Source organism: Mixophyes fleayi, chromosome 1 (assembly GCF_038048845.1).
Source record: "Mixophyes fleayi isolate aMixFle1 chromosome 1, aMixFle1.hap1, whole genome shotgun sequence".
NCBI classification, from domain to species: domain Eukaryota; kingdom Metazoa; phylum Chordata; class Amphibia; order Anura; family Limnodynastidae; genus Mixophyes; species Mixophyes fleayi.
In genome coordinates, this window is record NC_134402.1 from 126,467,832 (window position 1) to 126,488,910 (window position 21,079).

At 39.8% G+C, this 21,079-nt stretch overlaps 1 protein-coding gene across 2 annotated transcripts in view; it reads left to right on the forward strand.

The window, feature by feature from the left end:
- The window catches only part of PRDM5 (PR/SET domain 5), a 173,493-nt gene that overhangs the window by 90,433 nt on the left and 61,981 nt on the right, over window positions 1-21,079 (forward strand). For both annotated transcript variants that reach the window (XM_075200324.1, XM_075200325.1), the window contains 3 exons: window positions 4,987-5,080; window positions 9,948-10,108; window positions 18,506-18,599. In XM_075200324.1, the coding sequence (XP_075056425.1) occupies window positions 4,987-5,080; window positions 9,948-10,108; window positions 18,506-18,599 (349 nt within the window). The remainder of the gene's footprint in view (window positions 1-4,986; window positions 5,081-9,947; window positions 10,109-18,505; window positions 18,600-21,079) is intronic.

Here is a 21,079-nt window from a genome sequence, read left to right on the forward strand (position 1 = left end):
ACCAACATTACTTTGTGACTGGATCACATAGCATACAAATGACTTTTTATCCTTTGCAATCTGGCAGGACCAATATGCAGTATGTAGATTTAAACTCATGTATCTGACTCCCATTGACCTATAGATTGTAAGCTTTCGAGCAGGGCCCTCTTACCTCTTTGTCTGTTTTACCCAGTAATGTTTATTATTGTTTGTCCCTGTTTAAAGCGCTACAGAATTTGCTGGCGATATATAAATCATTGATGATGATGATGATGATGATGAAGGGTGAACAGACCACATTGCAGTCACTTTGCTCTCAAATATTCTATCAAATTTGTTAGATAATTCCATAGCAGCTTCCAAGAACTCAGGTGTAGGATAATGAATTAGAAAGAAACTATGCTGACCGCAAAGCGCTAGATAAATCCAACTCAAGCCCATGGCCCCTCAACACAATTCAGCACTATATTCTCTATCATTCATGTGGCCTTGTTCAAGTGAATGATGAATGGCTCCTGCAAATGAGACTTGATCTGGATCATCATACAGAACATTTAAGACTTTTAAAAACCAATCTTCTGATTAGAGATTGCGACTCTGTGGATCAAGAGTAAAAGCCCAAACTTCACTATTATCTAGCAGGAGGGATCTAACAATTCCTACTTTTAGTCCCTCTGTACCAGATGATCTAGGTCTTAGTTTAAAGTACAGCTTACTCCTGTCCCAAAAGGTTTTATATGACTTGTTGTCCCAAAAAAACGATCAGGTAGATTTACTTTTTATTCCACAACAACTGGTGGTGAAGGAGGACTGATTTTGGTAACATCTTCTTAGGCAGCCGCTTTAATGGCTAGTTCTTCTACCATGTGGGTCAGGACTTGCCCCTCACATGTTATAGTAAATAAGGCCTATGTAAATCTATGGTCAGACCTTCAAACTGTTTTTTTTGTTCTTTGTGCCTATTACCAAGATATGTTAGACAACAGAGAAGGCAAATGAAGCAGGGTCAGGAACCCAAACATCAGTGGCAGTACAAAATCAGCAGGAACAGCAGGAAGTCAGGACAATGCATAAGATGATGGCTGACTGAGTTAAATCAAACTAAAATCAGTCAAAACAGAAAATAGAGCACCAACTACAGTCATGTGAAAAAGAATATACACTCTCTTTCAAATCTGAAAACGTAAACATGTGATATTGTATTATAAGGTTAAAAATAATTTTCGTGATGCGCCATACAGTTGTATTGTTTTCAAGTTGAAAGAAACTTTAATATTACTAGTATTGGAGAAAGACAAGTGATGCTAACCCCCTCCATGTAACTATGATTATCCTAGTATCAATAACAAGTAACATTTTGTACCTGTTATCTTGGCTTTTTACTTGGCAAACTTGGCAAAAAAAAGTTGAGTGCTGCAAATAAATGTGATGAAACACCCATTATTCTTTGATCCACACATTCTATACTATTTCCCACACATAGCAGACCTATTGCACACTCCGTGGCTCTTGTAATTCAGAACTTCCCATGCTTTGTAATAAGTGGACCGTTGCATAAGGTCAATTCAGCCAAGTGCTTATGGCTAATGATAATTGTTTTCTTGTGTAGCCTTTATGTCTCTATCTGTCTACTGCTTTCTGCAGCCTGCTTGTTACATATCTAACAGCTGTGTAAAGATAGAACTCCAGAAGGGATGTGGGTATTTTCCTTCTTGGTATGTGGTGTTTCACCCATGTCTGTGATAGTGTAAAGGGTTTTATATTTCATACTTCAGATCACTCTGTATCACATATGGGATAGAAATACAGCATGGTTTTCTCCATCTCTTATAAAAAATAGTCATAACTCATGTGTCTGCTTGTATTGTGTGATAGGCAAAAAATCTGAATTAACCTGCTGAAAAGTTTTCACTTAGGTGTGTTTGTGGACCAGCGTACTGAGTGTCTTTTCAGCAAAGTGTTGTGTGATTTATATTTATATAAAAATATTTGAATCATATCCAAAGTTGTTACCTCATGACAACAATATGCATTTCTTCTTTCAAAGTGAGATCATATTTATAATGAAAAATACATTTTGCCCATATAATCTAATTATAAATTAATTTAGCTCCTTAAACAATAAATAATGATTGCCCACATAATTTATTTGTCAATGGTTACTCCTCTTATGTTCTGAATGGCAGGTTGCTCAAACAGCATGTTTGAGCTATGAAGCCAATCAAAAGCAGGTATAGAAAAACCTGCCTATTTCCTGGCGGGTTAGGCCAAACCGCATTTTAGTTGTTTTCAATCCAACATACGTCGCCAGGTATTTTACATCGCAGCCTCAAACTGCCCTATAGTAAATGCACGGCGGTTTGAACTGACGACGTGTGGTGGTTTAAAACGATTCCTAGTAAATTTACCCCTTAATGTGAGGATTGTTTTTAGTAAATTGGTAGGGGTTTGAGAAGCATTTTCCTTTTGCCATAATTGCCTTATAAACTATAAACACCACTGGTCCATGCTCTCTACATCACTGGTGCTCAACATTTTCTAACCCCCAAGGTATAGAGTTGCACACACATACACAGAGGCAATTTCATCTTAGCCACGAACTGTATTTAGAAGTGCGTGGGACTTACACAGGAACAAATAGTGGATTTCCAATCTGTTAGCAATATTTTATTGTTACCTTCTGCATACATGTATTTTATACATACCCTTCCTGTCTGTTGGGCTCCAGGCGCAAATCATGGTGGGACACCAGTACACGTTGAAAGCAGGGCTCTCAGCTAAATTAAATTTCACATGTCTCAATGACACCCATTTTGCACAGTCTAATTGCCAGCCACCTCTTTGTCTGCCTTATGGGACTGCTCCCTTGATACACTTTAAGTGTATCAATTGCAGGGGCCTGGTAAGGCAGAAAAATCAATCAATAAATAAATGTTCAAAAAAACGGCGCTGCCAGCCTAGGCTGGTCCTTGCAAAGTCATGAGGACAAAAAGCATGGGGTCCCCCGTAATTTACTTTTATGGGCACTAGGCTTAGCCAGACTGGGCTAGTGGCACTATAGCAACCTGCAGTGTGGCGTCCCCCTGCCATAATGCCAAACCAGCCCTAGGTAGGTTAGCATGAGGCTGGATTCCCTAGGGAGATTGTGCCCAGAAAAAGAATGCAGGCCCTCCCCCATAGAGTTAACCAGCCCCATGCTGATAGCACTAGGAGTCTTCCCACACCCTTGGGTGGGTGTGGAGTAATATTAAATAAATGTATAAATCCAGTTTGTCTGTGGTATAGTACAGGTCCCAGCATGCCCAGGGTGCCCTTAAGAGTTTGGGCGTGTTCGCCCTACAAGCATACTGCAAGCACCAGCATACACATGGCAACCAGGGCCGGCTGGCACTTGGGGAACCACGATTGCCAGAATACCGTGGGACCTGCAGTGCATCACGGTAAAATGTACATAAAATACACACACTAGTTTAAAGATGATTTTATTTCAAATAAACACACCCCAACACATCACTCATTCACCCTCTTTACTGCTCACCTAAATCCAGGCTCATCTGTAATAAATCCAGGAATCCTTGGCTTGGTTAAGTTGGGGGGACCCCATTTTTTTTACATTTTTTATTATTTTTTTACTGCAGCAAGGTCTGTGCTGATGATGATCAGAGGCATATCTGTGGCTACTTCCCACTGAGCATAGCATACAAGAGCATGAATACGCCCTTACTTTGCTAGGTTCTCCTACTACCTTCCCGTTCCACCTCTCTAAGCATGGAGAGGCAGAAGGGGTAATATACATCTCAGTCTGAGAACCGACTGAGACAGATCCTTGCGCAGTACCAAAAAAACTCCAAGTCTAATATGCAGAGCATTTTCTGGTGTCAAGTCTGATAAGTAGACCTATATCGAGTACCCTGTCTAATATGTTGATCAGTTCCTGGTGTTATGCCAAATATGCGGAGCATTATCTAGTGCCAAGTTTAATTTATGGAGCCATGTCCGGTGCTTAGTCTAATAAGCACCATAATAAGACCCATATAAGTTGTGCACCTCATGCCTACTAGTGAAGATCTAAAATTAATCTTATATATATCTTGTATTTAGAGCTAGAGGACTACAGAATCTGTAGTATCTTTTGGACTAGGGGCTTATTGTATCAGACTCTCTTCTGGCTAAATTGATAGCAGGTTAAACTCCAGAATGCCTGCAAGCTTGCCCAATTGCCCAGCCCTTGTGTGGCTCATTGAAATATCCTGTGCACAAAGTATCATCTTGTTTTTTTGCTCATTTAGAGTAAACAGTTTCCCTTTGGCATAAAGAACCATCTTACCCTCCAAATATATGCTCTGTGGCATAAAGAAAGGAGCAAAAGGAGTCTTATGATATCTGAACAGATGAAAATTATTTAATGCTTGTAAACACTTTGCTATATTCTCATACATTGTCCCCAGTGTTGGCTAACATTTTAGTTTATTCCTAACTATTTGATAATATAATTGTGGCTACATGTATTTATATTCTACAATAGAGATGTTGTGATGTAGGAGATTGGTAAGTATTTCTATGCAACTATTAAAAGATGCTCAGAGTATTATTTCTTCAAATATAGTCTGAAATAGAAGCTTTATAGGTTATTATGGAACCTGAGAGCTGTTAGTCAGCCAGGTCTGTTATTTTCAAATGGTAAACAACATGTTATTTTGTATGTATTTTTTGTCTGTAATTTCAGGAATGATCCGTTAATTATAACTGATATATAAAAATATAAATGTTTTTAATTAAAACGCAACCTAAACAAAAAATGTAATTAAACATTTAATTCAGATTATTGTGACTTGAAGTATTGTTAAATTTATAATATAATGAATATTGTGCATATTTTTTTTATGATCTTGCCAAATCCCATTAAACAGGATTCAGCTGATTGAACTGCGATCATTTAAATTAGACTTAAATAATTTTTGTGATTCGTTACCCGGACAATTTTCCATTCTACCCTCTTTCCAGACGCATTCAGAGGAGAGACCGTTCCAGTGTGAGGAATGCAAGGCTTTGTTCCGCACTCCTTTCTCTCTGCAGAGGCACCTGCTAATACACAACAGTAAGTGCTAATTTGGGGGCAAAAGGACACTATTCATTTACATGTGTATATCTCCTGTTCTTTTAACCTGATAAGAACTGCTTTCCTAAATTACCCCATATTTCAGTGAACAGTAAACAGATTAATTACAGAGAATAATACAAAATAACAATATAGTGTAAAACAAAAGCCTTAAACTGAAGACATGGCTAATTGGTGAGGAATAGTTGGGCCTTTTCCACCTTATTCCCTTCAATGCTGGCATTTCCTATAGTTAGGACACACACACACATTCAGAAAATATGTGCTTCCATTCACTGGATTTGGGAACAGTTACACAAACTATGTTACTGCAACGCTGGAGTAAATAAATTGTAAATAGTCCGTAAACCGATATCTTTAGTGCAGTACCAAGGTCTTTTCTTCTCTCTGCATGCTGTCATATCTGACCTGTGCATTCACCAGTTTTGTAAAAAAAATATATCCGGTCTCATTTAAAGTTGGATGTATGTCTGGTTTTTAACACAAGATGCCTTTCTGTACTGCTTATGGGCACTTTATATGTGTGTAATGATGTGGTTATATAGTTTTCTGAGTATCGTTGACTCGCATCTCCTTATGCCTGTAAAGGTGGAATGGGGGTTGGAAGGGGAACAAGCATAAGCCGAGTACAGTAAGGGAGTATTCACTGAAATGTGACATAATTAGACGTGGGTGTCTTTGATTGTTCTTTAGTGGGGATTAGCAATTAACCCCATTTGTTGAGCTATGGTGTGTGTATTATAAGTGTGGGGCAGCCCAGCGCAGAATTTTCCTCCTTTTTGTGGATGTTAAGAGGCGTAATTCTTGCAGGTGCTTGAAGACTCGTGCAAATATATACAATGATAATGATGACGATCAAGAGCACTAGATAGCCGCTTCTGATTGGCTGATTGCGTCTTGACCCATCCCACTGATAGTTCTTAATTGATTAATGTGGCTATACTATATGAAGTTGCGGCCCTTTATTTGCATTAATTGATACTTCCATTTAGAATGCAGCAGGAAAGATAATTCCCATAAATTGGTTCACGTACCAAAAGCATTGATCATTTTTCACTATGCCATACAAGTTTACTGCATAATATGATAATGCTTTATAATTAAAGGATAATTATTATAATAAAAAGTTAAAAAAATTAGCTCAAAATTTTATATTTTTTTAATTTTTTCATGCCCAATTCACCATAATTTATGTATTACTCGTGAAAGTATGTGGATATCAAGGCTGCCTTTATTTCAAGTATCACAATTTTACATTTTTATCTCTTAAATATACATATAAATGTGTGTCCTTTTATAAAATGAGACTATTCTGAACAAAAGATGGGCAGCTGAAAGTGGTTGGCTGTGGAGTTGTTCTATATTGGGAACGCCTTCAAATTTGCATAATGTCCACCACTACTAGCTGGTTGTAATGTTTGCTCACCAAAATGAAATCTCACATTTGCACACCTGTATGTTAGGTGGGACAATATTGTGGACATCCTGCATTTTATATGAAACTCTCCAATTCAGCATCATCTAACCATCATCCTGACCAAAACGTTGCTTGATAGAAACCATCATCTAGAATTAATCAGTGCATGATCTGTAACAGTTGCACTGGTGGAAAATTGGGTATATGATGCCAAGATCCAGGCAAAAAAGCCTTCTTTTCCCATAGTTATTTAACCCACAATGTACAAAATGGTGAGCGTCTTTAGCTGATTATCCAAATTGCTGAATTAATTAATTATATATATATATATATATATATATATATATATATATATATATATATATATATATATATACACATATACATACATACACACTTCCACAGTGGTAGAAGTGGGTCTGTATACGGTGATATGCCATACTGCTACTTCTCCTGCTGCCTTCGTTGTAAAGCGGAGGCCCTTGCTATATGTAAAACCCTATACCTGGGAGAGAAGCACTTAAGACTAGCGATGAGGTGGAATCCATGTCCAGAGGGCAGTCATCAGGATCGGTGACAGATAAGCAATGTCTATTCTGATTGTTGGTACGCTTAATACCATTGGGTGATAAGGAGCACTGATTACTGGCTTCACGGTGTTTACCTGTGTTGGTTACAAATTTACACATTAATGGTCAATACAGACCTCTTCTTTTAAAGCTTTATGATCGCATGTATATGCAGGGTGATTAGTCATTAAAACGATGCCCATGTCGCCGATACCAGATACGCCAACAGATTCCTCAGCGCACTGGTAATACTGACAGCTTTAAACAGTGACCAGAAACCATGGAGACGTTTGAAGAAGACGGCAGGTAAGGATGACGTCACTTTCATGCCGCACATTATGTTTGCTGTTCTTAAGCTGGTATTTTAAGGAGCCACTGCCTGTACAATGTTATTTAGAAAGCCTAATACATTGTACAGGTGGCGCCTCCTTAATTACCTGCCGTCTTCTTCATTCGTCGCCATGGTTTCCGGTCACTGTTTAAAGCTGTCAGTATTACCAGTGCGCCGGGGAATGCTGTCGGCGTATCTGGTATCGGCGACATGGGCATCGTAAAGAGGTACCCCACCCGTATATATGCATCATTGGGTACAAAATAAGATTTACTAAGTTACTATACTGTTACTGGTTCCTCTATTTTTTTTTGTCCTTGGTACACATTGTCGAGATCCTTGAAGACATCCTGAAGACAGGTGTGAGGACCAAAACGGTCATTGGCAAGTTATTTTGTTGTACACATATATTATTATCACCCTGGTTATAGGTTTCTGGTTCCAATAGTACTACACTATGAGGCGCCCCTGCCTTCTTTTTCTTATATATATATATATATATCAATCTATTTTTGTGCATTGATAAATCTCTGGCAAAGAAACCTTAGTAGTCCTGAAAGTTTGCAGCTTAACTTTAGTGATGATATATAACTTTAAAATCCATAGATAACAATGTATTCTGTTGGTTATCTTTTAAAGTGTGTAAAATATTAACATTTTGAATGGTTTCCTAATAATAACACAGGATGACATCTTGTTTATATCCTGGTGGGATCAATAGGAATCCTTGATGAATAGAGCTATAAACATCTTATATGGTCTAGTCAAACCACACATTTATTATATTGGCTCCACTGATGATGAAGGAAGAGAAGATGTCTTCCATCTCCAACACAAACCATATCTTCCATAGGACACATCACAAGCAGAGAGCAGACATGTTTTTCCAATTGGACATTATCATCCATCTGGCCTCCATTTATGTACATGTGGTTACGTTTCCTAAGTCCTTCTGGTCCATAGATCTTAAAGCAAATCTTGATCTGTTAATTTGTTTTCCAAAACATATCCTTTATTGACTAGAACACTCTGCTAAACAGAGTGCTCCATTCTATCTCTCCTGATCCATAATCTGTATTATTGATATATCTTCTAAGGGCTTTTAGGTGCTAATACATAATTTGGTGATATACCAGCATTTCAGGAGAAATACTAAATGAAGGGAGATGGTGATGAATGATAGAGAATAAGTGAGAGAGACAAATAATGAATGAAGATGTGGGGGAGGGGATGTGCAATGTGACAAATTATGGGAATGGGGGTGAAGTGAAAGGACTAAGGTGGACAGGGGCAAACACAGGATTTGTAGAGGGGGGTTTCCACACCACGCCATCAGTGGGCGTGACCAGCATGCATGGGGGAGTGGCTATAATATTAGACAGTGCTTGGCTGCTCTCCAACTCTTCCTATCCCTATAATATACATGGGCAATGTTGCGTGCACTACTGTTAGGCGCAGCTCTCCCTTTTCAAGCAGAGCCCTGTGAAGCGGGGACAGGGTCCAACCAACCCAATTATACAGTGCCCCATACTTGGAGGGGGGTTCCAGGCACTAGGAAACCCCCCCCCCCCTCGGTTTGCCTATGGTGGAGGTAATGATAGTACACATGAGATAAGGGAGTGTTATTCCATATGAAGCCACATGCAATGTGCTAATTTGAAAGGTAAAAAACAAACTATAGTAAAGTGTTTTTTGGAATTCCCCTATTCTTCTTTTACACAATACTCCGGACTCATAACAATTTATGAAGTGGTCAGTCAGCTAAATATACTGTGTAAAGTCTGTTGAGCTAGGAATATGTCTGGACATACAACTTGAATTTTATGTCTAAACTGGAGTGAAATTTATAAAAAAAAAAGCAAAGTGGTTGTATTTTTGGTTTTTTTTCATTGTGCTCCTTTGACCAGTTGGTACAATAAAGTCTGGTTCATCCATATGCATATATGTTTAAATGTAGTTTCATATGATGCTGTCTTATCCATGTTTATTAGCTAAGATACCCATGTTATGTTGTATTAGACAGATTATATTAAAAATAGGAAGGCACGTTACTGAGTTAATCTTAGGAATTATAAAGTGAAAACTATCGGAGCAATAGCAGATTTATTACAAAAGAAGCTACGCAGTTATATGCCAGCAATAGTAATGTAATATGCCATCAGTAATGACCAGAAATATGCCAGTAGTATTATTTATATGTCAGTAGTAGTTTCTGATGAATCTGCCACAAGAAATGCCTAGGTATAGGTTGGCAATAGTAGCTATATACCCCTAGAAGTGTCATGGGATATGTCATCAGCAGTAGTTATATGCCAGTGTTTCTTGCCCAGAAGTATGCAGAATGTTAGTAAGAGTTAGAGCTGCAAGTAGTTACAGACTCGATAAATAAAAGTCTTTGTATGTGCCTCTACTCTTATTTCCCCTTGTGCTAGCTGCTCAACTCATCTCTCTGGAAATCTATATATGTGTGTAACATTTTGATAACCTTTTTGTTAAGTTAATTTTCTTTGTTTTTTTATTATTCCCAAGGTGAACGTACGTTTAAGTGTGATCACTGTGATGCTACATTTAAAAGGAAAGACACATTAAATGTTCACATTCAAGTGGTACATGATGGTCATAAGAAGTACAAATGTGATCTATGTGACAAAGCCTTTGTGACTCCTTCAGTACTTAAAAGCCATAAAAAAGTAAGTGTTTGTCATTCCTCATATTCACAAACACAACACTAAGGGGTATATTTACTAGACTGCAGGTTTGAAACAGCGGAGATGTTGCCTATAGCAACCAATCACGTTCTAGCTGTCATTTTGTAGAATGTACTAAATGATGGATAACTAGAATCTGATTGGTTACTATAGGCAACATCTCCACTTATTCAAACCCGCAGTTTAGTAAATATACCTCTAAGTCTGTGAAGTGACTGTGTGTTAGAGCACTAGTAGGGCTATATAATTGAGGTTTAAAATGTATCTCATGAACTGGTCATGATATTTTTGTCAGACAAATTTATATTTTTAATTTGTTTTAATTTTAAAATATTATAAACTAACATTTTGTATATTTGTCTGAGAGTTGTCAAATATATATTTAATATTGTTACAGGGATCTCTACCCATACTAAATATGTGTAAATATGTAATACTAAATGCCACTTCCCTTAAACAAATACAAAATCTGTGATACACGGTGGCACAGTGTTTAGCAGTGCTGCTTTGCACCATCTGTGTGGATTTTCTATGCTCTCTCTATGGGTTTCCTGCTGGTGCCCAGCTTCCTACCATGGTCCAAAAACATACAGTCAGAAAACTTGACCATAGTGTGTGTTTGTGTTTGTACGCCTGTAGATTGCAAACTTCATTGAGGCTAAGAATTCATTTTCCCAAATTGTACAACACAGTGTAAAATGTTATTGTATAAAGGAAAGAGTGATATGTCCAAAACTGTGTAGAAGATACACTCACCTTCAGCTGCTGCAGAGGTGCCCATAGTGAGTATCTGCTGTACTGCTAGTTTGGTCATGGCATATTTAGCATGGGTGGACATTTCCTTTTAAGTTTTTAGTTCTAGTTTGTCACTAAGGGCATATTATTTAATCTATTATTTTGGTTCAAGTTAATTTTCCTGTAAATGTCAAATACTGTTAAAATGTAGCAAATGTTCAGATTTATGTTATTTTTTTAGAACATTATCTAGGTCGGCGATTATCAACCTATCGTATAATACTACTGCACAGATTCAAGTGATGCCTCACCTGTCAAATGTAACTCTAACAGTTTCTGGAATTAATGAAGTTGAGTTGTCCTGGTCACGGAAACTTCTTCCAAACGCACCCCAAAAATAACTTTGAAAAAAGGGTGACTGTGGTTTTTACCCTTGCTCGGCTAGCCCATACTTGACAACTTTTTAATGTTGGGGGTGTGTGTGTGTGTGTGTGTGTGTGTGTGAGGGGGGCGTGGCTTGGGGAAATGCGTCATTTTTGGCTCTGCCCCGTGACACAATGACGTAAATGTGTCATTTTACAGCGGACCAAAATAACGCCATTCCCCGAGATTCGCGTTATGTAGGCTCCAAATCTTGCCCACTTCACTAGGAAGTTGGCAGGTGCAGGAGAATGCCTTACTCTCCCAGGCGTCCTGGAGACTTACCTAGAATTCCGGAGTCTCCCAGACATTCCGGGAGAGTGGGCAAGTATGGGCTAGCAATAATTATAGGCAACCAGGCAGTTCAACATTTTTGTTTGCTTAATTTACACATGTGTCACACTCATGTGGAAGCCCTTACTTTCAATATGCTTGGTATCTCTCATTTACCCATTTTTTGGTACACTACTTGTATTTTGTATAGAGGATTAACCTTTCTGTGCTGTCAAAATTCATATGATTTTTAAAATTTTACAAACATCAAGAGAATCCTGTGCATTGATTTATTTCTTTAGGGGACCTTTTGATTTTCTTTTATTTGTTTATTTATTTTTAAACCTTAGGTTAAGTCCTGTGTCTGAAACTCATGATGATACAGCAAAATGTAAATCAGACTGATCCTACCTTAATCAAGATAAATGTAATGTTTATATCACCCATCTCACGCAATGAAAAATTTTAGTTTTTCTGACTTATTTGAAATCATATCCCCTTAATTTTAACAAAAGTGTATAATGTGTACCATGTGGGTAACAGCTGAATGAACGAGGAAGGAATATGTTTTATGTAACAATAACAAAGCACAGACATTTTCATAAGAGATTTCCGGAAGTTGCCAAACCTTTAGCTTATTAATAATTGTAAATTGGAAGCAACTAAGACCAGATATGGAGATAATTTGTTTTGTCCTTCTTACCCAATACAGTGAAGTGATGATATTAGTCCGCTATATTGTTCTACAAATCAGTGGAAGAGAAGGGACATTCATATTTTTATTTATAACAAGCTTGTACACGTAAATCAACCACCAAATAGGATTAACAATCTGACTAAATTCAGTAATAAAAGCAATTAACTACATGCAACCATTTCATTTCCTGCACATGCCCTGCATTATTAAATAGTCATAAGCAGGGTATAATTATCATTATTATTAGTCTTGCTTGTTAAAGGGACATCATGTTTTCTTTTACTCATATTAAGGCCATCGAAAGAGTGCAGCACAACACAGAGTAGAACATCTTTGTGTGCATATATACAGTAACGGTATGGCATACCCATTATGTGTATGTGTGTGTGTGTGTGTGTATATATATATTTGAGAGAGAGAAATATATATGTAGATATGGAACACATTTTAGTTAGCTTATTGGTGCAATCAAATGCCATATATTTGCAAGGAACACTTTTGATTCTATTGTTCTAGCCTCACTCATCATAAGCCTACTGAAGTGTGGTGTAGTTTTGTTTGTAACTACACAATCTATATGCTGTATGACCGTCACTCAATTATACTGTTTTAATGTAGCTTTGTTGTTGTGTTTTAACTGTATCCATCCCCTTCTGTTTTAGTAAAGAAAATGTCTAGCCTACTGTATGACTTTTTTCACCTGAATGAAACTAGTCAGAGTTTCTGATGGAAGTTGGGCAAGGATCTGCTGCCTCCATTCACAATCCCAAAGTGATTGGACAGTGATGAGAGCAGAATACTTTCTAGTCCAGCTCAGAAGCTCAAAATTTAGTGATTTTCATGCTTGGCTTTATTAAAAGCGTGATTCTAGTCAAATGGTGGCTAATGTCCTTTGACATGCTTCAAGTTTTAGATATTTGCGTATCTTTGTGCAGGCGCGGGCTGGCAAATCTCAGCCGGGGGGGCGCACAGGCAGCCTGACGTGGCCGCATCGCGTGTCATGTGATGTGGCCGCCTGTGCGCTGACGCATCTCATTGCGTGTTTTGTGATGCAGCGGCAGGTAATATTAAAGAAAACATGCATTCATGGCCCGAACAGGGGTCAGACTGAGCGGCCCGGGGGACCGATCCACCCCTGCTCCCCGGCCCAGCCCGCCCCTGTCTTTGTGTATCTGTTTATTCTGTAATAGTTTTTCACTTTGGACACATCTGGTCACAGTGTGCATTGCTACACATTACAAATTAGGAACACAGAACAATAAATCTAACAAATGCACTCAAGGGCACAAATTACCCCTCCAGGTCAGTTACGTTAATTCATTGACCTTAAGGGGTCAATACAGAAACAGCCAATCAGAGTGGTTTACCCAGATTCCAGCCTATCAGAGACAAGCCGTTATGATTCTGATTCTGTTCACCCACTGGCCCCTTTTCATCAATTTGTGTTATGGCTCTTTTTGTGTCAGTGTTTTTATTCCATAAGATTCTTCCAAGAAGATTCCATATGGATTTAACTTATTATTAATATTGTTATTATTATTATAGTACAAATGATGGGTTTTAGGTGAGTATTTCAAATAAATGTTTAAAACATGCCAAGTCTTTGTTTTTTTACTTCTAGGTACGTTTGTTGATCTGCATGTTTCTATCAGGTACTGGCTGCAGGGCATGCTGGCGCTTATAGTTCCACAAGAACCAACATGCTCTAGCAATTACTGGCAGCCATAGACATGCTGGTGCTTGCAGTTCAACAAGCACCAGCATGCTCAAGGCTGTAGAAGCACCAGCATGTCTATGGCTGACAGGGCTTGCTGGGACCTGTAGTTCAACAAACATGCTTAATGTTTTTTTTAACATTTTAACACATTATCGATTCACCCTCTGCCCACAGAAGCCAGGGGGAGCCCCAGTACTATTCAGAGCAGGGCTGGTTTGCCCTGGGGCTGACACATTATTTGTGGGCCTGACTTCTTTTTTGAATTTTACCTGTGCTGACCAGGCTGGAATTGGCTCACACTATGACAGGAGGATCCAATGCTGTGGGTGACCAGCCTAGCCTGGCATAACCTAGTGTTGGTTTTATCGTTTGCAGGGAGACCCTGCGTTTTGTGTCCCCCTGCATTAGCAGTAACCAGCCCATGCTGTAGCACTGGTTCTGCATAATTATTTTAGGGGCACGTCATGCTTGTTAATTGACAGTGATCATCATCTAGTTGATTATGGTGGCAGCAGTATATTTACTCTGGCTGCATCAAGATATACTTAAGGCAGTCTCACCCTTTATTACAGATTTTGTAATATGGTTATTTAACTAACACTACATTTTATTTATATTCCAAGATGCCATAGTCTAGAAGAATGAGGTTAAAAATATAAATGTTGTAAATCCCCAGGCTCTGACAGCTTCATGGCCGCATACTACAAGAAATTTTCTGATCTGTTGGTCCCTCATCTCAAATCCCTTTATAACAACACTCTCCAAGGTGACCCTCTCCCATGAGAGATGCTGGAGGCTAAAATTGTAGTTATCCCTAAAGACGGTAAAGACCCGCTTCACTGTGCTAGCTATAGGCCAATCTCTCCCCTCAATCTTGATTTGAAAAGTTATGCCAAAATCTTTGCAAACCGTTTGAATACCTTCCTCCCTTCTCTGATCCATTATGACCAAGTAGGGTTTATACCGGGACGCCAGGCGAGGGACAATACCAGACGTGCCATTGACATCATCCACATTACAAATTCCAGGAGATCCCCAACTATTATGCTCTCTCTAGATGCTGAAAAAGCATTTGATAGGATCTCTTGGGACTTTATGAAAGCGGCTCTTGAATCATTCGGCTTCGCTAGCGACTTCCTCACTGGCGCCCTAGCATTATACACCACCCCTGCTGCTAAAGTCCCTCAGAATCATTCTCCATTCGAAATGGAACACAACCGGGTTTTCCCCTTTCCCTTCTGATATTTGCTCTGATAATTGAACCCCTGGCTTCCCAAATTAGGTCTAACCTTAGCGTACAGGGGGTCAAGGTGGGTAATACGAACTCCAAGATCTCACTCTTTGCAGATGATATCCTCCTGTCGCTTACCCAACCAGGGATCTCCCTACCCAACCTATATGGCATCTTCCAGAGCTACAGTGAAGTTTTGGGCTATTGTTAGGAACCCCTCCAGCCGGCACAACACAACCCGGAATCTACTCTGCCAATCAGGTGTTCACTGGAGCCCCTGATGGTGGGGACAGACTGGGCCGCAGACTGACAGAGGGTCGTGAAGTGTGTAACGGCTGGGGAGAACCCAGGCAAGCGGAGTGAGGTCCACGCAGAGGTCAAGGGCCGGCAGCAGACAACAGTATCGGTAAACAAGCTGAGGTCAGGGGTGACAGGCAGATAGCAGAAACGGTAAACAGGCCAGAGATCAGGGTCACAGGATACACAAGCGAAGTCCAATTCAAAGCCAAGGGTCATACACGGGAAGTCAGTAGCGGTATCAGAATACAGGAACAGGAACAAGCAGGTCAGCAGACTGGAACACAGAAGCTATAACCGGCAATGAGGTAGCAGACCTCATTGCCTTAAATACTAACCCCAACCAATCAGAGCCTAGCTCTGCCAGAATACTGCCCATATTTATTTAGCCCACAGGCTATCTATGTGCGCACACGCGCCCAGCAGTTCCCCTTGCTGGGACGCGGCGCTCTAACACACAGCTTCCCGACCGTCGCCTAGGCAACGGCCGGGCTGAGCCCCCTGAAGTGACGTCCCAGTCGCCATGGCGACGGCCGGGACGGAGGTAGGGGAGACGCGGCGGCTGGGCACCGCCGCGGCTTGTAACAGCTATAAGATAAACTACACCAAGTCAGAGGCCATGCTGCTTCACGTCTCCCCTCGGGACACCAAACTCCTCCGGACTAACTTTAGTTTCAAATGGCAGAACAGGAAGATTAAGTACCTGGGTGTTTTCCTCACTTCTCGTTACGACCTCCTCTTTCGTGAGAATTTCCTACCCCTTATCTCCAGGACGCAATCTGACCTTACCTCCTGGAACCGCCTTATTACTTCGTGGCTGGGCAGGATCATAGCTGTCAAAATGAACATACTCCCCAAATGGATGTACCTCTTCCAAACCTTACCGGTAACTGCCTCTTTACTGCCTCTTGCCAACACCCAGAAGGCACTCACCCGTTTTATTTGGAACCATAAACCTCTAAGAATCTCAGCCAATATCTTAAAACGACCAATCCCTGGAGGAGGAAGAGGCCTTCCCGACCTCAAATTATACTATTTGGCTTCCCACCTTTCACAAATCATTGCCTCCTACGCTCCCTCTGCCTCCACTGCAGGGCTTGATATAGAATCGGCCCACCTAACCCTACCCGATCTCTCCTCTCTCTGGTGCTTACCACGCGCTCGTCACCCTCCTGCTGTTAAATCACTCCCTTCTATCAAATTTGATGCCATGCTCTGGGACTCCAACTCCTCCAAACTAAAACTCTCAACTGCGATATCTCCTTTAACCTCCATCTGGCACAACCCGGTGTTCCCTCCTGGATCTGCCTCTACGACTCACCGTAACTGGTCTCGTGCAGGTCTTAAATTTCCAGTGGATTTTTCCAAACAGGGCCACTGGCTTTCGCTAGCGGATCTCCAACTCCAATCCCCGTCCCAAATGCTCAGTCCCTTTGAATTCTTCCAAATTAATAATTTCTTGCGACCACCAGCCTATGTTCTTAGGGATCTTACCCCATTTGAATCTCTTTGTAGAAGACATCCCTTGGACAAGGGCATGATTTCTCAAATATATAGTATTCTTCTCACTTCTGCCCTTCCCTCTCCAAATCCTCATGAAGACGAGTGGGAAAAGGACCTTGGCCCACCCCTGGATGAGGAGGCTTGGGAGGACATGAGACTGGGGATAGCCAAATGCTCTATATCAACAAAACTCAAGAAAACCTCCTACAAAATTTATTATTGTTGGTATTACACCCCCGCAAGACTCCATAAAATATTTCCCTCTTCCTCTCCCTGCTGTTGGCGGAGCTGTGTCCGCAGGGGTATGATGTTTCATATTTGGTGGTCTTGCCCGATGATCACCACCTTCTGGGATTCAGTCCATAGTTTATTAAATACCCTTTTTGAAGCCCCCTTCCTGAAAGATCCCTGGATATTTCTTTTATCTTACCCTCCCCAAGACCTGGACAAATTCTCCAAGAAATTAGCTGCCCACATCCTGACAGCAGCCAAATCACTCATAGCCCTTAACTGGAAAAAGACCTCACCTCCGTCCCTTTTGGCTCTCAAGAGGCAGATTTGGCATGTGGCCGCTATGGAGGAGATTGCGTACTACCTCCACGATAGAGGCCACGTCTTCAATCAAGTATGGCTCCATGGCTAGCCGTGGAATACACCTTTCCCCCTCAACCCTCCGCGTCCTCCGACCTGACCCATGTGCGATGACCATAACTCCTCCTGACACGCATCCCCCCCTCTGCTTAGGCTCAACACACCCTAATTACCCTCTGAATACTTACAGTCCTTATCTTTGTGGTCCACCCTCCCCCCCCCCCCCCCCCAACATTCCCTTTTGTTCCTACACCCATCTTATATTACTTTTAAAAAGGTAAAAACTGGTCATTTTTGTCTAATGTTTCCATAGTATGCGATCTACCACAATAACTGTTTTGATTTCACTGTGTATGTTACACAGTATTATTGTTTTGCTGCCTGTATTTTCTTGACTGACCATTGAAAATAAAAAATTTATAAAAAAAATAAATATATAAATGTTTATTTTGATCCAGTTAAAAAGTATTCTGGCAGATAACTAGAAAACACGCCCAACCAGCTTCACGGACCAGGTCTGCTTTGTCAAAGTTACTGAAAGCTATCTATATCACAATAAATGTTTATAGTTTAACCTTATGCCTCTGGATTGTGGTATCATGAATCTTAAAGATAATTTAATATTGATTCAAGGATTGGAATAAAATGGCCATATAAAGAAATTCTGTAAAAATGATTTTGCTGCTTTTCCAATTAACAAAGTTTCTTACCTTAACCAGCTCATGTCCTTTCTGTCTGTACAGGTTGTTTTTTTTTAATAAACATTTATAAAAGAATAAAGTGAAAATAAATACTGCTTATGAATAGGGCAAATGTCGCCTTCACAGTATATGTCCTTCTCTATTATTTAATGAAAAGGACTAAAATGTTTTGCATATTTGGAGCCATTTGAAAGTAAGATATTTTTTTTTTTAGACTCACACAGGGGAAAAAGAGAAGATATGCCCTTATTGTGGTCAGAAGTTTGCAAGCAATGGAACACTCAGAGTACATATAAGGAGCCATACAGGTATGAACATTTGGTTAACGATTATTACGTAACAAATATGCCCACAGATTGAGAGCTTGTAGTACAGTATAATAAATAAATCTAAGTGACATGAATCGCAATCCTACTTATGTGGCTTATAGGACACGGTACTGTCTAGTTGGGACTAGTTTCCTGAACTGGTTAGAATGCAATTTCTTGGCATTTCAAATACTATTTTTTTACATATATAGGGCCTGATTCATTAAGGAAAGTAAAGCAAAAAAAATTAGTAACTTTGCACCTTGGCAAAACCATGTTGCATTGGAGGGGGATGTAAAGTTAAAATGTGGGGACAGATTCATACTTGGTGTAGGGCATGTCCTAGATCAACTTTAAATTTTAGTGTAAACACAAAGCTATCAAGTATTTGTGTGCTACATGAAAAAACAGCCAGTATTCATTTTATGTGCAAAATAATAAACTAATTTGCACCCCTTGCATTGTAACATGGTTTTGTCCATGAAAAAACGTGCTATTTTTTTTTACCTTACCTTCCATAATGAATCAGGCTCATTAACTTTAAACACCCAAAGACTACAAATAGATGTTGAAAATAGCAGTCAGCATACAAAAGGGATTGAACTGTGCATTTGATCAGTACTGACAAATATGAAAATTTTCAAGAACAAATCATTCAAACGTGGAACTGCTCATGGAAATTAGGGACAATTTGCAACTATGAGAGGTCCAATAAATTATTTGATCTTTTATTTATTAATACCTTTAATGCCTAGGATTTGAGAGCATAGAGTTACATGCCAGTATCTAACTAAATGTGTTTTTTTGTGTAACAAGTCTATTTTAAACTATAGCAGAGGAATTGTTCCTTTAAAACTTTAAATGCTGACCTCCTACTGTTTCATTTGATGACTACCCATCCTCTTTTTTCACATTTATTATTTTATGATTTCTTCTATTGTTTCCCTCTTGACACAGGATGTATTTTGTCAACACCTTTTTTTCTTTCTAAGCAAAGTTTCTTTATTGAGTGCCCTCACATAATAATTTGTTGCAGTCGCCTTTTGATTACATGCTTATTATGTCAGAGTACTAACATCAGTGCTGAGCTGAAATATGGAGATCATTCCTGTGAGTAGTCAGCCCATGTTGGCTACGCACAGTTTGCACAGTTTGTCTGCTCATGATCAGCCTCACTTATTTTCAGCAACCCTTTCATCTCCTCTATCTGAAAATGTGCTATCAGCACTTGTTGTGGGTTACACCGCTTCTTATTAAGATTGTGTCTCTGATTCATGCCAGATCTAACTCTCCCTCCATCATCTGAACACTTGCAGGGTATATCATTTTTTTTAATTTGACTTATCTATCATCCACTGTAATGATACATTTCTGTCAACAGATTAAACCAAACTTTGCAGACCCCTTTGACTTATCTGTAGTGTTTCATTAATTTGCCCTAAAATGTTTTTTTGTATTTTTCTACTTCCACAAATAGATACAAAAATATAATTAAACAAATAGTACATATTTGTAATTTTTTTTACTATTAAAAACACATAATTTGTTTGAAAAAGTATGAAAACCTTTAAATTTAGTAAATGGTGGTACAGATGTAGCAAGAGTTGAGCATTTAATCGTCGCTCATTTTCATTCATGCAATGCACATTGACTCTATAAGGAAGGACATCGCAAGTGTGGTTCCCAAAGCCTAATATTGAAGTGCCCTCCAATTTGACCGAATTGTACGATGCATGAAAAATAAATGACGTATGTGTATTGTGCTTTGTGAATCAAATTACTATGTTCACGATCCAGCTTAAATGAATGAATTGGCGGCACCTGTGTTCTGAGTGGAGGTCAGTGTCAGTCTTACAGCAAAAACACACACACTTCAAAAGCAGAGAACTGCCAGTGATTGACACTCCCTCCACTCAGACCACTAAGTACAGTCAGTGTCGGACTGGGGCATGAAGGGCCCACCGGGGGACTGCAACACTAGGGGCCCACCAGAGGGGGTGTGGTCAGTCATCATAGAGGCGGGACCAGACAGAGGGGGAGTGGTCAATCCACGAAGGACAGCTAGCACCTTAGTGTAGTATATAAAAAATGCAGTGTGTGTATAAAGAATACACAGTGTTGACCTGCCCCTTAGTTTGGGCAGAACAGTCACCAAAAATCAGGATTGTCCCACTAGATCAGGATTGGCTAACCTGTGACACTCCAGGTGTTGTGAAACTACAAGCCCCAGCATGCTTTGCCAATATATGGCAGCTTATTGCTGTAAGGGTATGCTGGGACTTGTAGTTTCACAACATCTGGAGTACCACAGGTTAGCCAAGCCTGCACTAGACTCAGAACATTTGACAGACTGCCCTACCTGTTGTTGTCACTTTTACCACCTGTGGCTGCTGGTTTCTTTAGTTGCGGCTTGTCTGGATCCTGCAATGTTGAGGGTTCTATTTGGAAAAAATAAAGGGGACATTTAGAAATGCCAACCA